Below are 19,695 nucleotides of genomic sequence, written 5' to 3' on the forward strand. Positions count from 1 at the left end.
AGGGTTTAGTCGGAAAAACCTAGTTTTTGGTTTCCACGTTCGTGAAGGGGCTTTAAAGGGTTAACATACGGAGTACTGTATGTGGTGGCGCAGATTGTAATTCACTTAATTGTTTGCTCTGCCTGTGAAAGGCTCTTTGAACCAATAAGTGTGAACTTCTGGCCACATCAGCCTATAAACGTTTTTGTGTGAGCTAAAGGGGCCAGCTAGTAATGTAATGGGGGATGGGGCCTCTGCCTGTGGAATGTGGTGTCTTGGTGAAAGGACTGGAGCTGAACAAATGCATTCAGTTTATTTGGCAAACCAGACATGCTGGTCACCAACAGACATATTTACCTAGGAACTAAATATACAGATTCACGTCTCTCTTTCAGACGTAGGTCTTTGTCTTACCAGACAGGACAAATATTTTAGATATTCAATCATTGACAGTGTGTTTCATTGGTACGTTATTCATAAATATGTCAGAGGTAAAATATGGGTGGTCACTCTTAATGCCAAGTAGGTGTTCCAGCGAGTGAGCAAGTTAAAGCTCAGAGTGGAAATACTCAAAAAAAAAAAAAAACAGGCTTGCTATTTGTACTATATACAACTGTAAGGTTAACCATGGAGGAGTCACTGCAAAGTTGTACGTGAACGATAAACCTAGTCCGACACTTAAAAACCCATCATTGAACCGAACACGCCCAGATCCAAGGCAAACAACAGGACAACATCCTGCTGCGCGCTAACATTAAGGCAGCAATTAGTTTTACAACTTGTGCATCGACAAGTAAAGTAAGTTTAATGTCATGGTTAGTTTCACGTCTGGTCAGAAAGTTGGCTGAACAGGAAACTATTTTCATGTAGTACCTCATTACCGCCACCAAACACTTTACCATGAAAGTTGTTGAACTGAAGAAAGAACCTGTGACTGAGTGCAGTCTGTGTTTAATAATGACTTATTATGAGAATAATAATTATCCTGCAGGCTTGTTGATACAACAACATGCTTATGAATCTGTTTGATCAGAACAAAAATAAACAGTAAATAAATTGAGAAATTATCACCCACTAAATAATTATTAAATAATTATTAAACTAAATAATTAATTCTTCCTAATCTTCTAATGTTTCCACACATTTAATTACCCACTTTCATTTGTATTATTTTCTTTCTGTTTTCTTTTTTTTTTTTCTTACCCGTGACATCGTTCTTTACAGGGTTTTTTTTTTCACTGTTTCTCTTTTCCAGCTTTGTTATTTCAGTGATTAATGGAGGGAGGGGTGTTCATGCCTAGAGGCTTGTTTTTCAGTGGCCTGTTTAGAAGTGCAGCACCGCTGTAGCTGGGGCAGGTAACAACACGTTCAGCCCCTGGACATTTAGCTCCCTTTCATCGCCACATTGTCTGTTCTTCTAAGAACCAAAAACCTCTCCCACCTCAACAACATGACCGGACAGTTCCAAAAAAAAAAAAACTATCCCTTAAGTCCTGCTGTTGTCCTGCAAGAATCAATATATACATTTTTACAGAAGTATAAACTCTGTCATTAATCCCAGTGTGATACGTTTTGTTTCACAGTTGTCCAGAGCTCTTACTGTTGGGGAGAACCACCGTCACATCCTTCACTGTAGTAGCAGACAGTGGATGCCATTTGTTTCCCTTCTCACCCAGCCCCTAAATAAACCCCGTCCTCCCTCCCCCATCCTTCACATGGACAGAGGCACTATAAAAGATTCCCGAAGTCCTGCTGTGGGAACAAGACCCCGGTTATTTGATTTGGATTAAATATTGCTGCCTCCCACAATGCTTATTTTTACTGGCATGCTGAGAGGAAACAGATTTGCTTTTTATGAGGGCTTAAAGGCTGGTGTTTTTAAAGAAGGGGTCGCGTTCGCCTTCTAAAGGAGGATATCCCTCCACTACTATGAACATGAAATTCACTCCTCATCCGCTTTAGCTGACAATTATAGTACATATCGACATACCAAAAAAGTGTTGAAAAACGTCTATGGCTTTTTACAGAACGAGTAATTTGGGAATTTCCTTTATATTTGCCCCTCATCACTGATGTTGGCCATGTTCCAGAGTGTTGCTAAAGACCCTGATCAAATCAGACCAAATTACTAGCTGCGGTGTCAGTTTAACAGATTGGCTTTGCTTAGCTGTTTTGACAGGCAGCAATTTGGCTGAAAAAGATTAGTACACGAATGAGATCTTGAAAGAACCTGTGGGATGATTCTGTTGTTGTGGGGTCCAGTTACTGCCCAACTGAAGGCAGCAATGGTTGCATCAATGTGTTTTTTATCCTTATGTCTCTAAGTTAGGGTGTCTTGTTGTACATAAAGAGGTGGGGTCACCCTGGGAGCAATGATTCCTCTCAGTTTCCCTAGTATGGCGCTAGATGACTGAGGATGATGAGTATTGACGTGTGCTGCGAGATTGCGTCCGGCGGGGGCTGGGGACTTCCCTGTGTTTGCACATCCACTGCTATTGATCATGGGCCCCTGTTCAATGGCCGTGGCCCTAGGGACTTGGTCTACACTATGACGCCGTGTTTGGTGGGACACACACACAGACCTCGTTGAGAACCGGTGTGTACAACCATCCAAACCAAAACATCGCCATCGCTAATCCAGTAACGAAAACAGATTTTAATGATTGATAAAATATTAACAGTCGGAGTCCCTTCATTTTCTACATATAATATTTTTAAATTTTGTATTTGATACCTATTTTAGATTGAAATACTGCACCAACAGTTTATAACTAGGCTGTATCGTCTAGAATAGTCACTGAGGTGTTAGAGTTTTTTACTCTTTTTTGTGATGTCACTATAACTGAAAGAAAAAAAAAGAAAGCCAACTAGATCTGCTGTGATTTGTTGATGTCATGTTTTCTTTTTTGGTTGGTTGAAAATCAAATGGATTAAAATTGTCTTTCAATCAAATACACAAGCCTATGAAATTTAAATTTTTGGGTCATGAAATGGTAAAAATCAGTGAGAAAACGCCTGTTTATGTGTTGTATCAAAAACACCAAACTTCACATAGTTTCATTGATAGCCATACGTGTTCATCTGCTTCTGAAACTTCATTTTTCTGTAGCTTTATCCTGTTAAAGAGACTCCATCCTTTTACCTCCTGGAAGACCGGAGGCAAACCACATGATGCTTTTATTAAGAACAAGCCTCTTCATCTAATAAGAGCTCCAGTATCAAATTGGAGAAGTGCTGTCAACATCTTGAACAATCAATGCCATCCATCCCCCACTCCACAAGCAACAGCCATTAACCCTTCCTGTTCCAGCATGCCTTGGCTCACTAAAATGGTGGCTTTACTTTAGACATCTTTCTATAATGGCTGCGTAGAATGACCCTCCGGCTATGCATCAACATTCATGCAGGAGTGTGTCGTAAGGTTTGTCTGATACCAGGTTATGCAAAGAATGTCAGGTTTCCACAGATGAAAGGTTGCCCTTTTCAAAACCTGTGCACACAAACTTGAGCATTTCGGTCTGAGGTTCGACTCACAACAAAAAGTGGCTAAGGCAGCGTGACACCATCGTTGTTGTAAAATGGTCATATAATATATTTTTTTGAGAATGACAAAAACAGAAAAAGAAGTTTGGAAGTCCAGAATTGAATATTTAAAAATATAGAAAAAAAATACACTTTCCATAGAATTGGCTCTCAGCTGTAAAAAAAAAGCTCAGTTTTTTATATAAATTGTTTAATGAAAATGTCCTGACTTTGAGCAAACCTCCACTGAGGACAGATTGGACTTTGTATTTACCGCTGCACACAAAAACCCATGTGATATGTTTATGGGTTATATACAGTGTGTATGTCATGGTGTTGCTTCCCATGTAGTTAGAAAAGGACAAACCTGATCTTTATAGGTTAGACTTGAAAGTCAGTCTCCTAAAACTGAAATGTCATTAGACCAGCAGTCCCCTGGTTACTGAAGCTGCACGAACAGCATGAAAAGAACCAGCAAGAAATGCTCTATAACAGGCTTGTTGACTGTAATGTTCCCTCCTAGCTGCACGCACACAAATGCCCTAAATCAAAGTAAAACAGATGTGCTTGAATATTATTTTCCTTGCCAAAATCGTAGTGTTTAAAAATACACTCATCGAGTCGTCTGAGTAGTATTTTTAAACACTAAAATTTTGGTAAGGGAAATTACATTGAAGTACATGTCTTTTACTTTGTAGGATGATCATAGAAACTTGACCTGCAGAAACAGAAGCACTCGATGAACATGTTGAGATTAAAAGCCACATCAGTCACTTTATATGGTTTAATTATGTGGTAGACCAAGCCTTGTAGGACCATCACGAATGTAAGAAGGGTGTGGGAATTTCTATTTCTAAAAGAAGAAGTAATTTGTGGGTGGAGTGCTGGATGTGATGAAGGAACTGAGGTGATGATCATAAGGAGTGGTCCTGAAACATCAGAATCCACTGTAACTTGACAAAAACAACATAGTGTTAACATTCCTCAGCTGACCAAGGTCCCTTCTCAGGAGCCAACATGTCTATTCATGATAAACAGCCAACATGTTACTGTTCTAAAAAAAAAAAGAACAGTGTGGGATGAAGAAAAGGGGATTTTAAATGCGGTTTGACTTTTTAATGTAATGTTAATATATGAATAAAGGGGATTTTAAATGCAGTTTGACTTTTTAATGTAATGTTAATATATGTTAGAATTTTCCGTTTTGTCTGTTTTTTATTATTTTACAGTTGTAAAGGATCGATTCAAAGTCGTGTCATCACCAAGCCTTGACAACAGATTTTGGCCAAATCTGACGTAGATTGATAGTTGTATTAATCTGACATCATGACCCTTGACCCCAGTCTTTATATGGCCTTATTTGAATTTTGGGTCATCTATTAGAAACTGTAGGAACAACAGGAAGCTTCAGTCTGGCTCTCACTGGACACTGTGCTGTCACGTTAGACCTTTGTTCTTTGTTGATGTCAAGAACACCTTGACCCCTGGGCTTCCATAATACGGAGTGACCCTCAGGGTGTGTGTGTGTGTGTCTGTGTGTGTGTGTGTGTGTGTATCACACAGGTTGTGTTCCCCTAACAAATCCAAGGCCGCAGCCTCTCCACCTCCAGCTCGTCCTTTTGAAGTTACATTAGATTCTAGTGAGCAGCTGGTTAGTGCAGCAGGTTAACAGTCATCTGCTTTAAATAATGACACCGGCTTCAGAGATAACTAGTCATTTATTACATATAATCAGTGTGTGTGCACACAGGTCATCTAATCACTAAAATAGTCGTGTGTATGTGAGAGTGTAGTCCAAATTCTAACGAGTGATACGGTGAACCCCAACGTTTCTTGTGCCATACAACAATTGCATGAAAGGTTTTTTTTTGCAAATTCAAATTGAAAGTGAGATTGGTCAGGATCAGTGAACATTATGAAATATTTGATACGACTGATTATGAAAGTGAGATTGATCAAAATCAGTGAATATTATGAAATATTTGATACGACTGATTAAAAACAAAAAAAAAAAAATCAACCTAATTCTGTGCTGAATCTTTGGCTTTTGGGTCTTGTTTTCTTCAATAGGAGACAGTGACAAACAAAGTGCATTTCTCATGTGGGTGATGTGTGAGTGTGATGTCCAGAACAGAGCTGCTCCACTCACAGTGGGAAAGAGGTAGTCAGGAAGAGTCTTTAGGGACAGAGTTAATAATTACCGTGAATCTGTGTGTTTTCTGTTAAGAATGTTATAGATATAGGAGAAACAGTAACTTTGTAATAAAACCCAACGGCCCAGTTTCTGCTCGGGCCAATTATTAAGACTGAGGCAGAGAACAGTGAACAGTGAGGACCCTGCACCCCTTACTGACCACTACTCCAGGTCCGTTCAACCACCCATTTCTCTGCAACACGACCGCATTAAAAAGTCAAGCAGGTAACATCTGAGTGTCCAATCATAAATTACCTCCAGAGTCCAAGAGACAAGAAATACTTCTCTGTATTCAGAGCTCATCAATGAAAGCAGGCAGGACTGCACATCTGAAGACTTCCTGCAAGTCCAATATTTGAGTTAAGAGACATTGCACATATATGGGAAATCCTTTATGAATTTCCCCAGCCTACAAACCCAGGCAGCCCCCCCCCCCCCCCTTATTTGTTATTATTGAAATAAAAAAATCCAACTGTGATGCACGGGGCACAACAGATGGATATGTAAGTTAAATATACTCTGTTTGCCAACCTCAGGAGGTACTTACTTTTTTCAAACAGTATCACAGAATGATTAAAATCATCCTGCTACACTGATGATTTGGTGTAGCAGGAGTTCTGACCTCTGCTCACTGACGGGGAACACCAGCCGCTTACGACAGGCGCTGAATGCAAAGTTGTTTTTTTTTCACACAACAGCAGCAGACATTTGAGATTATATATGACTTGGAACTGATTTATCTTCTGCTATAATCATTTATAATGGTTAAAGGTTAACAGAGCTGGTCAAATTGTGTGCAAAGGTCCACATGGCCTCGATGTGTACCATATACAGTATATTTACCTTTACGTGATGTCCCGTTGTAATCTGGGCCACACACTATAGATCACGCATGTTCACGACAGCTATTGTTGATAAGAAATGGAAACGTTTTTAACACAAGATAATAAAAAAAAAGAAGAAATGATTCTCTTTCTGCATACAGACTCTGAACTTTTAGTTACGTTGATCAAATATCTTTAATGCAAATGGAACTGTTTTTAAAAAATGAAACTAACATTTTGAAGCACATGGTGTAATAAAAATAATCTTGCCGTGCTTTTTTTTTTTTTTTGTTACTGTTAGATGTGTGACAGTGAGTATTTGGGGAATATGGATATTGACAACTGTTACACATACAGCAATGGAGAAGGTGAAAATGACTTGTTCTCAGGGGCCTTGACAACCTTTGCCCCTTGGCTCTCATTTCAGCCCATGTAATTGCCACTGACCAATGGGCTCCTGGTTGAAACCAGACCCGGGCTGCAGCCATTAACGTCTCCCGCCAAACGGATTTTGTTTTGATTCCTGATGCTTTTATAGGTTTTGTCTTTTAAGAGACATGCCTTGCACCCATTTCTGCCCCTATTTTCCTTCCTTCCCGTCTTGTGGGGCAATTGCCCCCACCCTTAGCACACTCAAAAACACACACAAGGTCAACCTATCAACGTATACTTGTGTGTGTGTGTGTGTGTGTGTGTGAGTGTAAGAACACACTCGGGCTACTGACCAACCTTCCCTCCTCCGGCCCCTCATGACAGCCAGCTACACTCCATGAACTTGGCCACCCATCACAGCTGCGTTAAGATTGAAGGATGGGGGGCCCTTGTATCCAGCTGGGTCGGAAGACATGGATGGGGGCAGGGTAGGCCCAGATGCAGATGGTTTAGGTCAAATGGAGATGTTTGAGAATGAAGGGGGAGGGGGAACAGGAGCTCTGGGGCACCATAACTCCAGAGGTTACTGCTCTAACCTCTGGAAAAATACATTCTTGGGAGTTTTGAGTGTATATATTAGTGTTTATGTTTTTGTGTTGTGTGTTGGCTTGGCTAACATTAGTTTACCAGAGGACACCCAGTGTTTATATCTGAACATTAGCCTTCTGACCTGCACTCACCTTTAACCTGACAAAATCCAATCCACAGTCATTCTCACAGTTTGATAAAAACACAAACTCACACTAACACAATTAAAATGGCACAAATTGCAACCTACGTGTATATTTGTATAAGGGCATGATTTTTTTTTCCTTTTTTTTTTTCTATTTTAGAAGAAGTCTCTTGAATTCTACTGTATTGAGAATAGGCTTAATGGATAAATCATATCTTTAAATATGTTAATTTTCCTTCTCTTGTTTTTTTTACATTCTCTCTTATAAAAAAATAACAAAGAACAGAATTTACTGACTGATAACTCTGATAACTGATAAATGTTGGTAACTATTTTCTATATTTAATCTGTGTTTTGTGTCTTTTGTAGAATGGGAATGCAGGCTGGGCCGATGAGGCTGACAGTAGCAGAGGAAGAGGAGAGGCCTCCAGAGACTTTGCAAAGGTGAGCAAAACAAAAATAATCTGTATAAATACAGTATTATTGTTACCAAAATAACAACTATTTAAAATGAATGCCAGTGTATGGTGTTTGGTTTTTTTTTTTCATTGAATTTTTTCTTTGTCTTTTTTAAGTTGTACGAACTGGACAATGACCCAAAAAGAAAGGAGTTCCTGGATGACCTATTCACCTTCATGCAGAAAAGAGGTAGGAGTGCTCTTAAGACATTCACATTATGATGAGCAGCAGCTGTCTTTTCACTCTGTTTTGCCCTCATTTGTTTTGTTTTTTTTTTTTATGTAGAGGCTTTCTTCTGTTTCATAGTTGGATTTCCAGCTGTTTTACAAAGACTAAAGATTAGTGTTTTGGGATTCAGAAGAGTTTCCTTGAGGTACAATCTCATGTTTAGGGTTTGGTGGAAATGTTTTTGTGAACCAGTCCATGATTAAAACATCCGGTAATCGGTTACACATCTGTAGGAGATGTTAACATGTTGACATCACATTATATAAACTGGTCACTTTAGACCTGCATTACAACATAGTTTGCAAAATTTTAAGATATTAAATGGAAATCTCACAGTCTCAGACAATAGATCTATGAATATAGAGTGTTTCTGGTTTGTGGTAAACCGTGCCGTACGTCTCGCTGGCTTAGAAATCCTTAACACATCTCATCCTAAGAGTAAAGGCCTTCAGAGTTGAGCAGGTGAGATGTTCCTCTGCTGATCCTCTGGGTTTGCAGTAACAGATCCGACAGGATCTGTCGTTGATCTAACATTGTGGACCGACAGCTGCGGAGGCTCGGCTGACCTCACGTTGCTTTGACACCGCTTACAACACTTCCCTTGATCAGGGCTGATAATGCTCTCGGGCTTTCATCCAACATGTTTGTTGCCAAGCAATTGACATGGTTTGAGCTCATCCTTTTAGTGCGACTCGTCATGTTGTTACAGTCGTGCATGATGACGGTCACTCTGTGTGTGTGTGTGTGTGTGTGTGTGTGTGATTTATGCTGCAGTGTTATGTTTTGCCACCAGCTATGATGAGTGATCGTATCCTGTGAGCTTTTACATGTGTGTGGTTAATACTTCATTATGTTTGGTCACACACTATGATGGGTTGTGTAGTGTGTATGTGATGCGTGCTTTGTTTTGTCAGGGTATGAGTGATGACGATGGTGTAGGGTGAGCCTGTGTGTGTGTGTGTTGTCATATTCATAAACGCAGCAGCAACAACAGCTTCTGACTGTTTGCTGCGACTGTAGCACCGTGAGGTCTTGTTTGCTGGGTGATGAATAGAGCAGAGTCAAAGGGAGGGAGGGACAGAATCTGTCAGGACCCTGTTAGCATCTCTGTCCAGTGGCAGACACTGGGAGTAGCTGCCTGACCCTTTACTCACGCTGGTCAGACGGAAAGATCCATCAAGCTTTCTAAAACACGACTTGACAACAGATAAATGGCTGATAACCGGTGACCGCCAGGAAAAACGTCATGAAACCACCGTTACATTACGAAACCAAACTGAAATTATTTTCAGCTCATTAATATTTTAATAAAACACAGAAGATAAAATTATACATGGAGCAAAAAAAGGTTTAATTTCATTTTTTAAATACGTTTGTGTGTTTAAACTGTTGTGATTTTTTTTTTTTTAATTGTTTGGTTAAATTGCCGTGATAATGAGTGACTGCAACTGGAAGCGTGTTTTGTGGACGGTGGACAGATCGAGTTCCTGTATTGTCATTAGTACAAGTGACTGGTAGTCAGGAAGTGCAGGGGTCAGGGCTCCACAGCAGATGTAACAAGTCTAACGGTGTCTCTGGAGTGTTCATGTGTAACTACACCACGTTAAGGCAAAGAGAAAGGAAACGTTAGCAGTGGTCAACACTTGGTCGTTTGTTTCCAAGAACAACAAAAATATAGAGGTGAATAAAAAGGTTTAAATTAAATATTAAAAAAAAACTTGACACACTGTAAACTATGCATACGAGTCATGTAACTTAACCACAACTGTAACACACTGTAAACTATGCATACGAAGTGTTTCCTGAGTCATGTAACTTAACCACATCACCCTCTTTATTTATTTATTTTATTTTTACTTAATTCCAACAGTAACACACATGCTAACAGATGACAAACTGATTTCCTAATTTTCTCCGGCACCGCGCAGTTAAGAATTTAAAACCAATGTCAATTTTTTTTTAGAAAATACTGTGTCCATGGTAAACTATTGTCTTCACTGACGTTACAAAATATTTTTTTTTAGAAAATACTATTGTCTTCACTGACGTTACAAAATGCCAATCTCTTATCTGTGGCTTTCGACCAAGTCACTGCATGTAGAGTTCAGGGGAAATCCAGTGAAACCCGTGGACAGAGAGACAAACTGTGCAGAGCCTTTTCCCACCTCCTCGCGGGGCCTCCAGGCCTTGAAAGGAAGGCAACAGAGGAAGGAAAACGTACATGGGATTCCCATTTCCTGCCTGTGTGCTTCAAAACAGTTGTCTGTGTGTGTGTGTGTGTGTATTTATGTGTGTGTGTGTGTGTGTGTGTGTTAATATCATAGGAATTTTAGCAGCTGTCCTAAATCCTTTCTTTGTGTATGGGGCCCATTGATGGGCTGTAAGAGAAATGGCAGATACACACGACAAACGACCTCGTCTGTGTTTCTCTGACGCTCAACAAATATTTTCAATAGTTGATATATATATATCATCCTGTACAAGTTACCTTCATACCATTTGTTTTAGGCAGGTTTTCGTTGAGCCTTAGTTTGAGATTTGCTGCAAAAAAAAAAAAAAAAATCCACTGGTTTTAGCAGACGTGTAAATTTCCTCAGGCTGTTGATTTTAGGAATAGCACGGGTGGAGAAGTTCAGCCTCTGTGTGCTACACTGATATTACAGTTAATCATATCCCTTACATGTTCTGCTGTTTCATTAGCCCCCCCCTCCCCCCCCGGAGCACAAAGAAAAGGCTTTGATGGTGGCTCGACACCATTAACCACCACAAAGATTGTAATTAAGCAGATGGGCGATTGTTTGTTTTAGTTTGACACCCAGCCACTTTCACATCTGTGATGTGGGGTTTGTGGAGCAGGAGGTTGTGAAAAGGTAATGGGGGAAGGAGGGAGCTGCGACTGAGGCCACGGGACCTAAGGGTGTGAGCTTCTATAAAGACAGAAAAAAAAGGTCGAAAATAAGAGTGATGCAGCCAACTGCCTGTCACCTCTGTCCACTTGAGATGATGAATGGCCACAGGCTGTGATGGACAGCGGCAGAGAGAGAGAGAGAGAGGGAGAGAGACAGAGAGAGATCTGTTAGCCTCTTGGGTCACCGGTAGAGAAAACTGCGAGTAACACGAGGTAATGACAAGTGGTCTGTCTCCTGCGCTCGTGCCTCACACGTTGCAGTTTTGCACAGACCAGATCCAACTCAGTGTGACACGGAATACTTTAAGTGTAGATTCATCTTAGGAGGGCGCCCCCACCCCTGATGTGATGGAACTGTTTGAAAGTTGATATAGTAATAAAATCCATATACAAAATTAGATTAGAGTCTTTTATTAGTCATAAAAACATAATCTTGTTAGACTAGGGGAAAAAAGGGGGGAGTGCGGGGGAGGGGGTTGGAAATAATGATGTTAAATTATAATATCGTCCTCAGAATTACATTTTATTAATGTGGCGTAAGCAGCGTGACGTGCAGTGAAATGTCTTGGTCTGTTTCTATCGGCGTTAGAGTGTAATTTCTTGTCGTATTTGTCACAGCAGGACGTTGGAGGAAGTTCACTAACTGTAACTCTTAGACTGAGCTCTCTGTCCACACCAATTACAGCGTGAATGGGCTCTTGGGGATCCATGTATGCATTATATTACTCCCATGATCACACCTCCGACCCTGGTAACAGACAGGCCCCTCTACACAAACACTGCACCACAATGAGAACATTCTCTCAGTCTTTGATACGGGCGTCTTAACTCCCTTTAGATAACACCTCTCAATTTCTGGAAAAAAAAAAAAATCTGTTAGCCTCTTGTAGTTACAACTACAAAAACATTGAGTAGTTTTAGTGAGAATCATCAGAGGTTCATATCCATACGGCCTTTCAACATTCCTGTTGGTCTGACTGTCACATGAAGGTATTTGTGTCAAAAAAATCAAAAACGAGTTGTTCTTGTTCGTGTGAGTGAAGTAAGTTGTATTTTTTTATTTAGTATTTCTCATTGATTTCTCGTCCTGCCCCCACGCCACTCTCCACCCACTCTGTTTATTGTGCTACAGTTACAACCACTGAAACATGATAACACCGTGGGGGATAGGGGCTGAGGTCTGTGCTTTGGCCTGTTTGGTGTGGCCAGGAGGAGGAGGAGGGGTGGATTAAGGGGCCTCCCGTCCGACATGGGATGATTAATGATCTCCAAATAAGTGGGGCCGACCTTTTTGATAGGCCAGCGCTGAGGGATGTCAGACGAGGGAGTGACAGTCGTGTGTCTCAATGTGCCAACAGGGAGAAAGGAGAGACTGAGGGATAAAAAAGGGCAGGCGTGGCAGCCACAGTAGGAGACAGGGGCCAAACAAAGTGCCAGGCCGACTGAAGTTAGACTCAGGTCGGTGAGAGGAAGCTGCTTTTGTTCAAACAAGGCTTTGCTTTTTTTTTAACACCTCCTTGCTGGTGGAACATAGATGACCAAGTTCTTTAACAAGACAAAAAGACTATCAAGTAGAAATGGAAGCGAGGACTCCCCCCCCCCCCCCCCCACCCTCCACTCTCAGGAAAGGGTGGGAGCCCAAATGATACAGACTCTTAGAAGCCACTACTTTCTAATTATTGCCCTGAAGCAGACTTGTGGTCAACATTGTACAACTCCTCCCCTACATATATGATCAAAGTTTTAAGTGTTTACCATCTTGATTTGTCAGAGGGCTACGATTATCCTCACCACCGGTAAACTCCACCCATGGACGGTCACGTGCCGCCCAGAGTTTGTGGTTCGATTTTTTTTTTCTTTTTCCTTCTCTCCAACCACAAAGTTGGTTCCACTTCCGCTCTAGTTCTTCCATAATTTACCATGATGGTTGTACAGTCCAGGGCGGCGACTGTCCTTCTGTAATTACGACCATACTGCGCAGGGATTTAAATCCCTAAGCTGCAGAGCTGAGAGATTCTTAATCACCATGGTCATACGTAACTGAGCAGGGATGACATCGGCGACGAGTGCAGGCCTCGCTCTTCATGCTCAGTGAGGTCATTGGTCAGGGTAAAAATATCACGGGCTGCGTACTTCATCCATACATCTAAGTTTTCAGTAGAACGCATTTTCCAGTTTTGTACAGTTCAGATTAAGAAAAAAACAAAATGGTCAAAATATTAAAGCCATTGACTAATTATGAATTAATTAACTGTAAAAGTAGTAGTAAAGTTCTAGTCTGGTGAGCTGCAGATTTCCTGTGATTAAGAAATTCCACAAGCACACACACAAAAAAAATTAGCTTTCTCTGCATATTTGTGTGTCTTACTTCTCCATCTGTGTCCTGTGTGTGCTCTTAAGGCGATGTTTCCTGGCTTCCACATCCTTGTGATGGATGTATGAAATGCATTACAGCCCCCAGAGGAGCCCTACGCCAGTACAATATCCCTGAGCTCACTTCCACTGCTGGTCTGCAGCAGTGTTGCATCAACTGGACAGATCTGAGAGAGATCTGCAGAGATCCAAAACAAGATACTTGATTTGAGGATGAGATAGAACACGTCAGTTTACCACTTAGTTAAGGCTGTGTCTCTGTCGTTAGGTTGAATTTTAAAAGACAAAAGAAAAGAAAAAAACAAACAACAAAGTCTGGTGTATACTACCTTTCACTCTCCTGAGCCATTCGTTAATCATTTAGCATATTTTGTTTCTTCATTTAAAACAAGCTTTTGCTGCTGACCTCATTTCAAGTCACTTTGCATTAAGAGCGTGAGCTAAATCCCTGAAAGGTAAGTGTGTGACACATCGTCATGGATTCCGAACGCCAAAAGTAATTAGCATTGATGGGACTTAAATTTTCCGAGATGAGTCCCCCCCCCCCAACAACCTCGTCGTCGTCAGTACCTACATATCCCTTTTTTCTCCCTGGCTTATAGCAGCTGATGTCTCCTGTATTGATCAGTGGTACTGGGGCTTGTCAGCTGATGGCTTTATCTATCAGTGCGGTGTCCATTGATCGAAGCAGTTAGCTGTGTTATAAGTCTTGCCGGAACGAAGGAGTGCCGTCAATGCAGCAACTGCTACTGAAAACATCGCCGTTCCCTGAGAAAATGACAATAACAGCTGTTAATACGATACCAGCTACAGACGTTCCAACCTTTGTAGAAGGTTTTATATTTTATGATTTTTCCTCTTCTTTGAATGTGACAACCCGCCGACTTCAACCGCAGTTTCTGTTTTACTTTTATGAAATCATTATCTGCAAAAATATCTGACCTTCGCCGTTTAGATCACGGGGATCTGTACTTAATGCCAAATGCCCCTCCCTCCATTATTCACAGGACATGCCATTGTTGTGTTGCTGTGGCAGACATTCTTCACATTTCTACAGAGATTAGGAATAGCTGTTTACAAGGGCAAACTGTTTGGTTACTTTTTTTTCTTTGCATGTATAAAGCTCAAGTTCAGAACAAAACTGTATTTGACCATGTAATGTAGTTTTAATTCACCATGCAAACAAAGCAAGTGTATGAAGCAACACAATATATATATATATATATATATATATATATATCAGATCAAAATCAGTGAAAACATTTACAGTTGGATTTAAAATAAATATAAAAGGATTCAGTAGCTTTGCATTTGTATTTGTGCTGTCATTGGGCTTGTGATTTCTGTGTTATAGGGTGAATTCCTCTTTACAATTAATGTCAATATGGCTGGAGCTACTGGAGAGGAAAGGAGACACGATAAACTAGCAGCACAGAATAAAAGACATGGAGTAGAATCCAATAGATTCAAAAGTAAATACTCAATATATATACGTATCTCTGCGGCTGTGAATATTATTAAGATGGTCAAAAGCCATCTTTTTCTCCAGTCAAATTAAGACTTAAGAAGTCACATGTAAAGGGATGGTCGAGGAAACGTTGCTGGTTCAATAGTAGCCAAAGTAAAAGTAAAACATTTGGTTTTGTGTCTCATATGTTGGCGTTCACCCGTATGTCTGATCAGGTGTCTCATGGAATGCTATGTAAAACTGCATTTAGGATAAAGAGACGTGTTTTTGTAATCTTGAATAGTAGAAATTCCTCAAATCAATATTTTAGGGGAACAGCCATTGATCCTGAATGTTGCATTTATGTATTTATTTTACTGTCCATTTATCTATTCCTTCACCTTTGTACTGGTGTTGATTGGGCTCTGGTTAGCTGATCTGCTTGGTCTCTTGGGATTTAGGGGACTTGAGTTACAGTTGGAAAGGCCATCTCACTTTTCGCGCCGTCCAACCTTTTCAATGCCCCCTCCCCCCTCTGTTTCACCAGGTGACCCATCTTCATGACCAAAAGATAAGGATCATATTTCCCTCTCCTTTTTTTTTTTTTCTCTCCTGTTTTCTCACCCTGGCTTGACTGCTCTGATACATCTGCACCCAATGTTTACCAACTCTAAAAGGTCTAATCACGTCAAACTGATTTACTGCACAATTGCCTTTGACATCAACTACATCTCGGTATGCAGTTGAAATTGTAACAGTGTCATTATTAGTAGCTTCAGCCCTCGGAGTGTTGGAGTGACAACCTGGGAGATTTACAGCTTTAGGCTGTTGTTTGGACTCTTGCCAGTTTTCCCATGCTTTCCACCACAACCTGAAGTCGCTGACAGTGCACAGAAGACAGCTCTTTATACACACCGGCCGCCTGCCTGCTGTTGTAACTTAACAGAGAAACTATTCACTCCTACTCTTTTGTATATGTTATTCCAAGTGACATATACGTCATAGAATGCTTCTGTTTTTATTTGAATTTTTTTTTTAGTAAGAATTTTTAAGAGGGGAATTTTAGGCCCCCAAGAAATAAAAACAAAAAAAAATGGCACTGACTTTTTTTTTTAAGATAATTTATAACATATTGTTTGAGATAGAAAAAAAATTTTAAATAATACAAAACATTATTAAACTCTTTAAAAAGCAGGTCGTCAGATCCTCAAAGCTTGTCACTTCTCCACAATATCAAATTTTAAACGCTTTAAAAAGCAGGTCATCAGATCCTCAAAGCTTGTCACTTCTCCACAATATCATTTAAAAATAAACGGCGGTTGTCAGGAACAAGTATTGAACTGAGCTGTCAAACATGTGAATCAAGGTGATTTAATATTGTGATTGTGTATCCAATAATTCCACAGTATTAAACTTGGGGCCAGGGGGCGCTGTTGTACACTGTTGTACAGATTTACTTTTAAGATGAGTCCAGGGAGAGGAGTTTCTGTCTTCCGTCACATGTGCAGTCGCCTTCATCCAGGTCGTTATTTCTCTGTTTCTTTCACAGTCTCTCTCTCTCCCGCCTCTTATTTGTCTTTCTGTCTTCCTCACTCTGTCAATTCGCATTAATTGCACTTTATTGACATGACGTGAATGGAACCTATTGCGGCTGACACCGTACAGCGTATCGACCAACATATTGTGGACTTTATTGGACGGTTGTTCCTGCCTTCCAATCTCTCGTTCTCCATCAGCTGCGGCTGGAGCTTCATGCTCTGAATAGCAATGTTTGTATAGCCTAATGTTACAGGGTTACAACACTCGATATGAATTGGTCGATTAGACCAGTCTTGACGCTGCTACACTAAAGATAGCAAATTCCATACGCTCAAGACTTTTCTTTTTTCTTTGACCATCTATGTCCCTGGCCATGCATCAGAAATAAAACAAACACGCCCCGGCGTACAGCAGGGTCCTGGCAATACGCTGCCTCGACTTACAAATATATAAACTAAACAGCCAGGGGCTGCCCCACGTAAAGTAAACTTTCAGCATGTGGAGCCCAGACACTTGTCTCTGCTGTCAGTGTTTCTCTTGTCCCAGCGAGTGAAGAGTTTGGGCTGTGGAATCGAAGACGACTCTGCGTGTCTTAAACTGAAGACCAGAAGACGCAGTGAATCACTAAGGTGCTTTGATCCGGGTTGTACCAAAAAAAACAAAACAAAACAAAACCGTGTTGAGTCTGCTGCAGTATTGCTGTTTACTCTTATAAACTGTTGGAGTCTGGAAAGCAGACTCTCTGAACCAAAGGGTTGATAACTAAGAGTGTCTAATCTACATCCACATCCTCAAGGTGTGACGTCCCAGTGAGTGTGCGTGGCAGTAGTGAGTGTGTGGAGGTGAGTATGGACGGGTGACCGACCTGTTGGTGTTCTGAGAGAGGGACTTGAACACAGTCATGAGGCCTGGAGATGTTTGTGTTGGCAGACACCTTCTTTACAGCACTAATCCAGTCTCTCTCCAGCTGGCTCGCTGCGACACCTCCCCCCAGTATTTTACCATCCTTCCCTCCCCACAGAGTCTCTCTCTCTCTCTCTCTCTCTCTCTTTATTCCTATTTACTGTTTTTAAAATCACTAAAATATTTTTATTTTTATTTTAGTGATAGCTGAGGTCTCCTCCTGTCTTCATTTTTTTTTTTATTTCAAACAAACTTAACTCCAACAAACTCCAACCATGGGACCCTGTACCGTTTGCCTACCTCCCCCCCCCCCTTTTTTTTTGACCAAACCTGGACTGTAGATTGGTGTGAACTTCCACACTAACCTGTGCTTTTCTTTTTTGACTAAAAAAAAATCATTTCCCGTGTGTCGTGGTCTGCTGTAGGGCTGCAGCTCTGTGACTTAATTATTTAAAAAATGTCCATCACGTGAAGTCAGCGATGTTTAATTTACCACCACTGGCGTCAGGGACACCCAATTGATTTATTATAGAGAGCCTTTAATGTGAACAGCTGTTTCCTGCTAAAAGTAGGTCAGGGGTCAGATAAAATGACCTCTTTTTTCAGTCTTTACTTTGAGATAGAAAGATTGGACGCGGTGGGAGACGTTTATATTTAACTTAATTTTGCTCCAGTCATTTGGTCAATACAAGTGACTAATTGTGACTGTCTGAGAAATGTCTGTAAAATTATGACTTTACTTGTTTGCACGTTTGATTCCCTAATTGAGTTTTTGCCCAGCATGTTTTATTATTATTATTATGGTATGTGTCAGTGAGGTTTGTTTTTCATAGTGGAAACGCTGAGAACTATCGGAAATAAATGGTTCTTCATTTGTTTTTACCCTTCTGGGAAATAGTCATATATGTGACATTTATTAAAAAAATAGAGAGAGTATTGATTTTTCTACATTGAAATGAGATTTTCCATTTATTGTGAAAGTTCCATTACGTCAGTACGGCCGGTGATTTGTGAAAAGTCTCTCTGTTTTTCAGAGCCGTCCTTCTCAGTCACACTCATTGGCCTCGTTCCCTCTGTCAGACCATGTATCTCTATCCCTTATCATTTAGTCTAGCCATTTGAAAGCCAGCCGTGTGGCTCTTGTGTTCACAGTGGAAGTCAGAGGAAAGACGTAGGGAGTGGTTCAGGGGCCCTCGGCCGAGGCACTTCCCACCAGAGCAACCTCTGACCCCTGGTGCCATTAATCACTAGGCTCCTGATGGCCCTGTCCCTGGGGGAAAATCAGTCCGGGGCAAAGGATGATGGGAGGTGAAGCCTGCAGCCAATTAAAGATTGGCTTTGAGTGGACGAGCAGACAAATCACGGCTTTACAGCGATATGAAACAACCAATAGATGCCTTGTCCAGGCCTGCAGTGGCCGAATACTGTGGATCCAGTCGGCATCTTGAATCCTCTCTGCTCTTCATATCAACCAGAGAAGGGTTTAAACAGCAGCAATAAACGCACACCAGAGCCGGGTGTGTGTATAACGGTACTGTGAGGCCAGAGATTGGTACTGCTGTGATCAAAAGAGAAGTTTGGGCTGCTCTAATTAAACCTGTTAGAGCTAAATGTCTGCAGGGTTGGAAATGGAGCAGATGTTGGACACCAAAGGCAGGCGGCACATTTATTCTCCCAAATTAGGGAGCTCTCTGGGTAACTGCCCAAGTGTGATTTTTTTTTTTTTTTTTTTTTTTTTTTTTTTTTTTTTTTGTGTGTGTATGTCAATTATAACATTATTTAAGGTGCTCTCCTAGTGCTTTTATATGTGGTTAGGTTTAGTTGAAATGTGAAACTGAGTTGATGTTTACGTTTGAATTATTGTCTGGTAGATTTTAAAGCCACTAAACATTTTCTACATGGTTCACTCTTTTTTTTTTTTTTTTTTTCTAACACACCTATCACCTCCGTCAGGTTTGACTTACGTGAAGTTTTAACTCTCTTGTGTGGAGCCTAGATTGTATTTTTTATTGTAGACATAGATTGTATTTTCTTTTTTTTTGCTTCACAATAAAGACATTTGAAACAGATTTGTTGCGACAGCAGATGCTGACATTGTGATGTGAATAAAGGCGCTGGCATGAATTAAAGCCTAACTAACTGCTGGCCTGTCACAAAGGACCAGCGCTCTGCTGTCTCATTTGTTGTGCTCTCATTGTTCACGGCTGGGCCAGT

The 19,695-nt window shown here is 40.8% G+C and overlaps 1 protein-coding gene across 4 annotated transcripts in view; it reads left to right on the forward strand.

Moving 5' to 3' along the window:
• The window catches only part of LOC103379312 (AT-rich interactive domain-containing protein 3B), a 39,877-nt gene that overhangs the window by 13,044 nt on the left and 7,138 nt on the right, over nt 1–19,695 (forward strand). For all 4 annotated transcript variants that reach the window (XM_008310822.3, XM_008310823.3, XM_008310824.3 and 1 more), the window contains exons 3-4: nt 7,994–8,068; nt 8,200–8,272. In XM_008310822.3, the coding sequence (XP_008309044.1) occupies nt 7,994–8,068; nt 8,200–8,272 (148 nt within the window). The remainder of the gene's footprint in view (nt 1–7,993; nt 8,069–8,199; nt 8,273–19,695) is intronic.

Source organism: Cynoglossus semilaevis, chromosome 5 (assembly GCF_000523025.1).
Source record: "Cynoglossus semilaevis isolate Cse_v1.0 chromosome 5, Cse_v1.0, whole genome shotgun sequence".
Taxonomy (NCBI): domain Eukaryota; kingdom Metazoa; phylum Chordata; class Actinopteri; order Pleuronectiformes; family Cynoglossidae; genus Cynoglossus; species Cynoglossus semilaevis.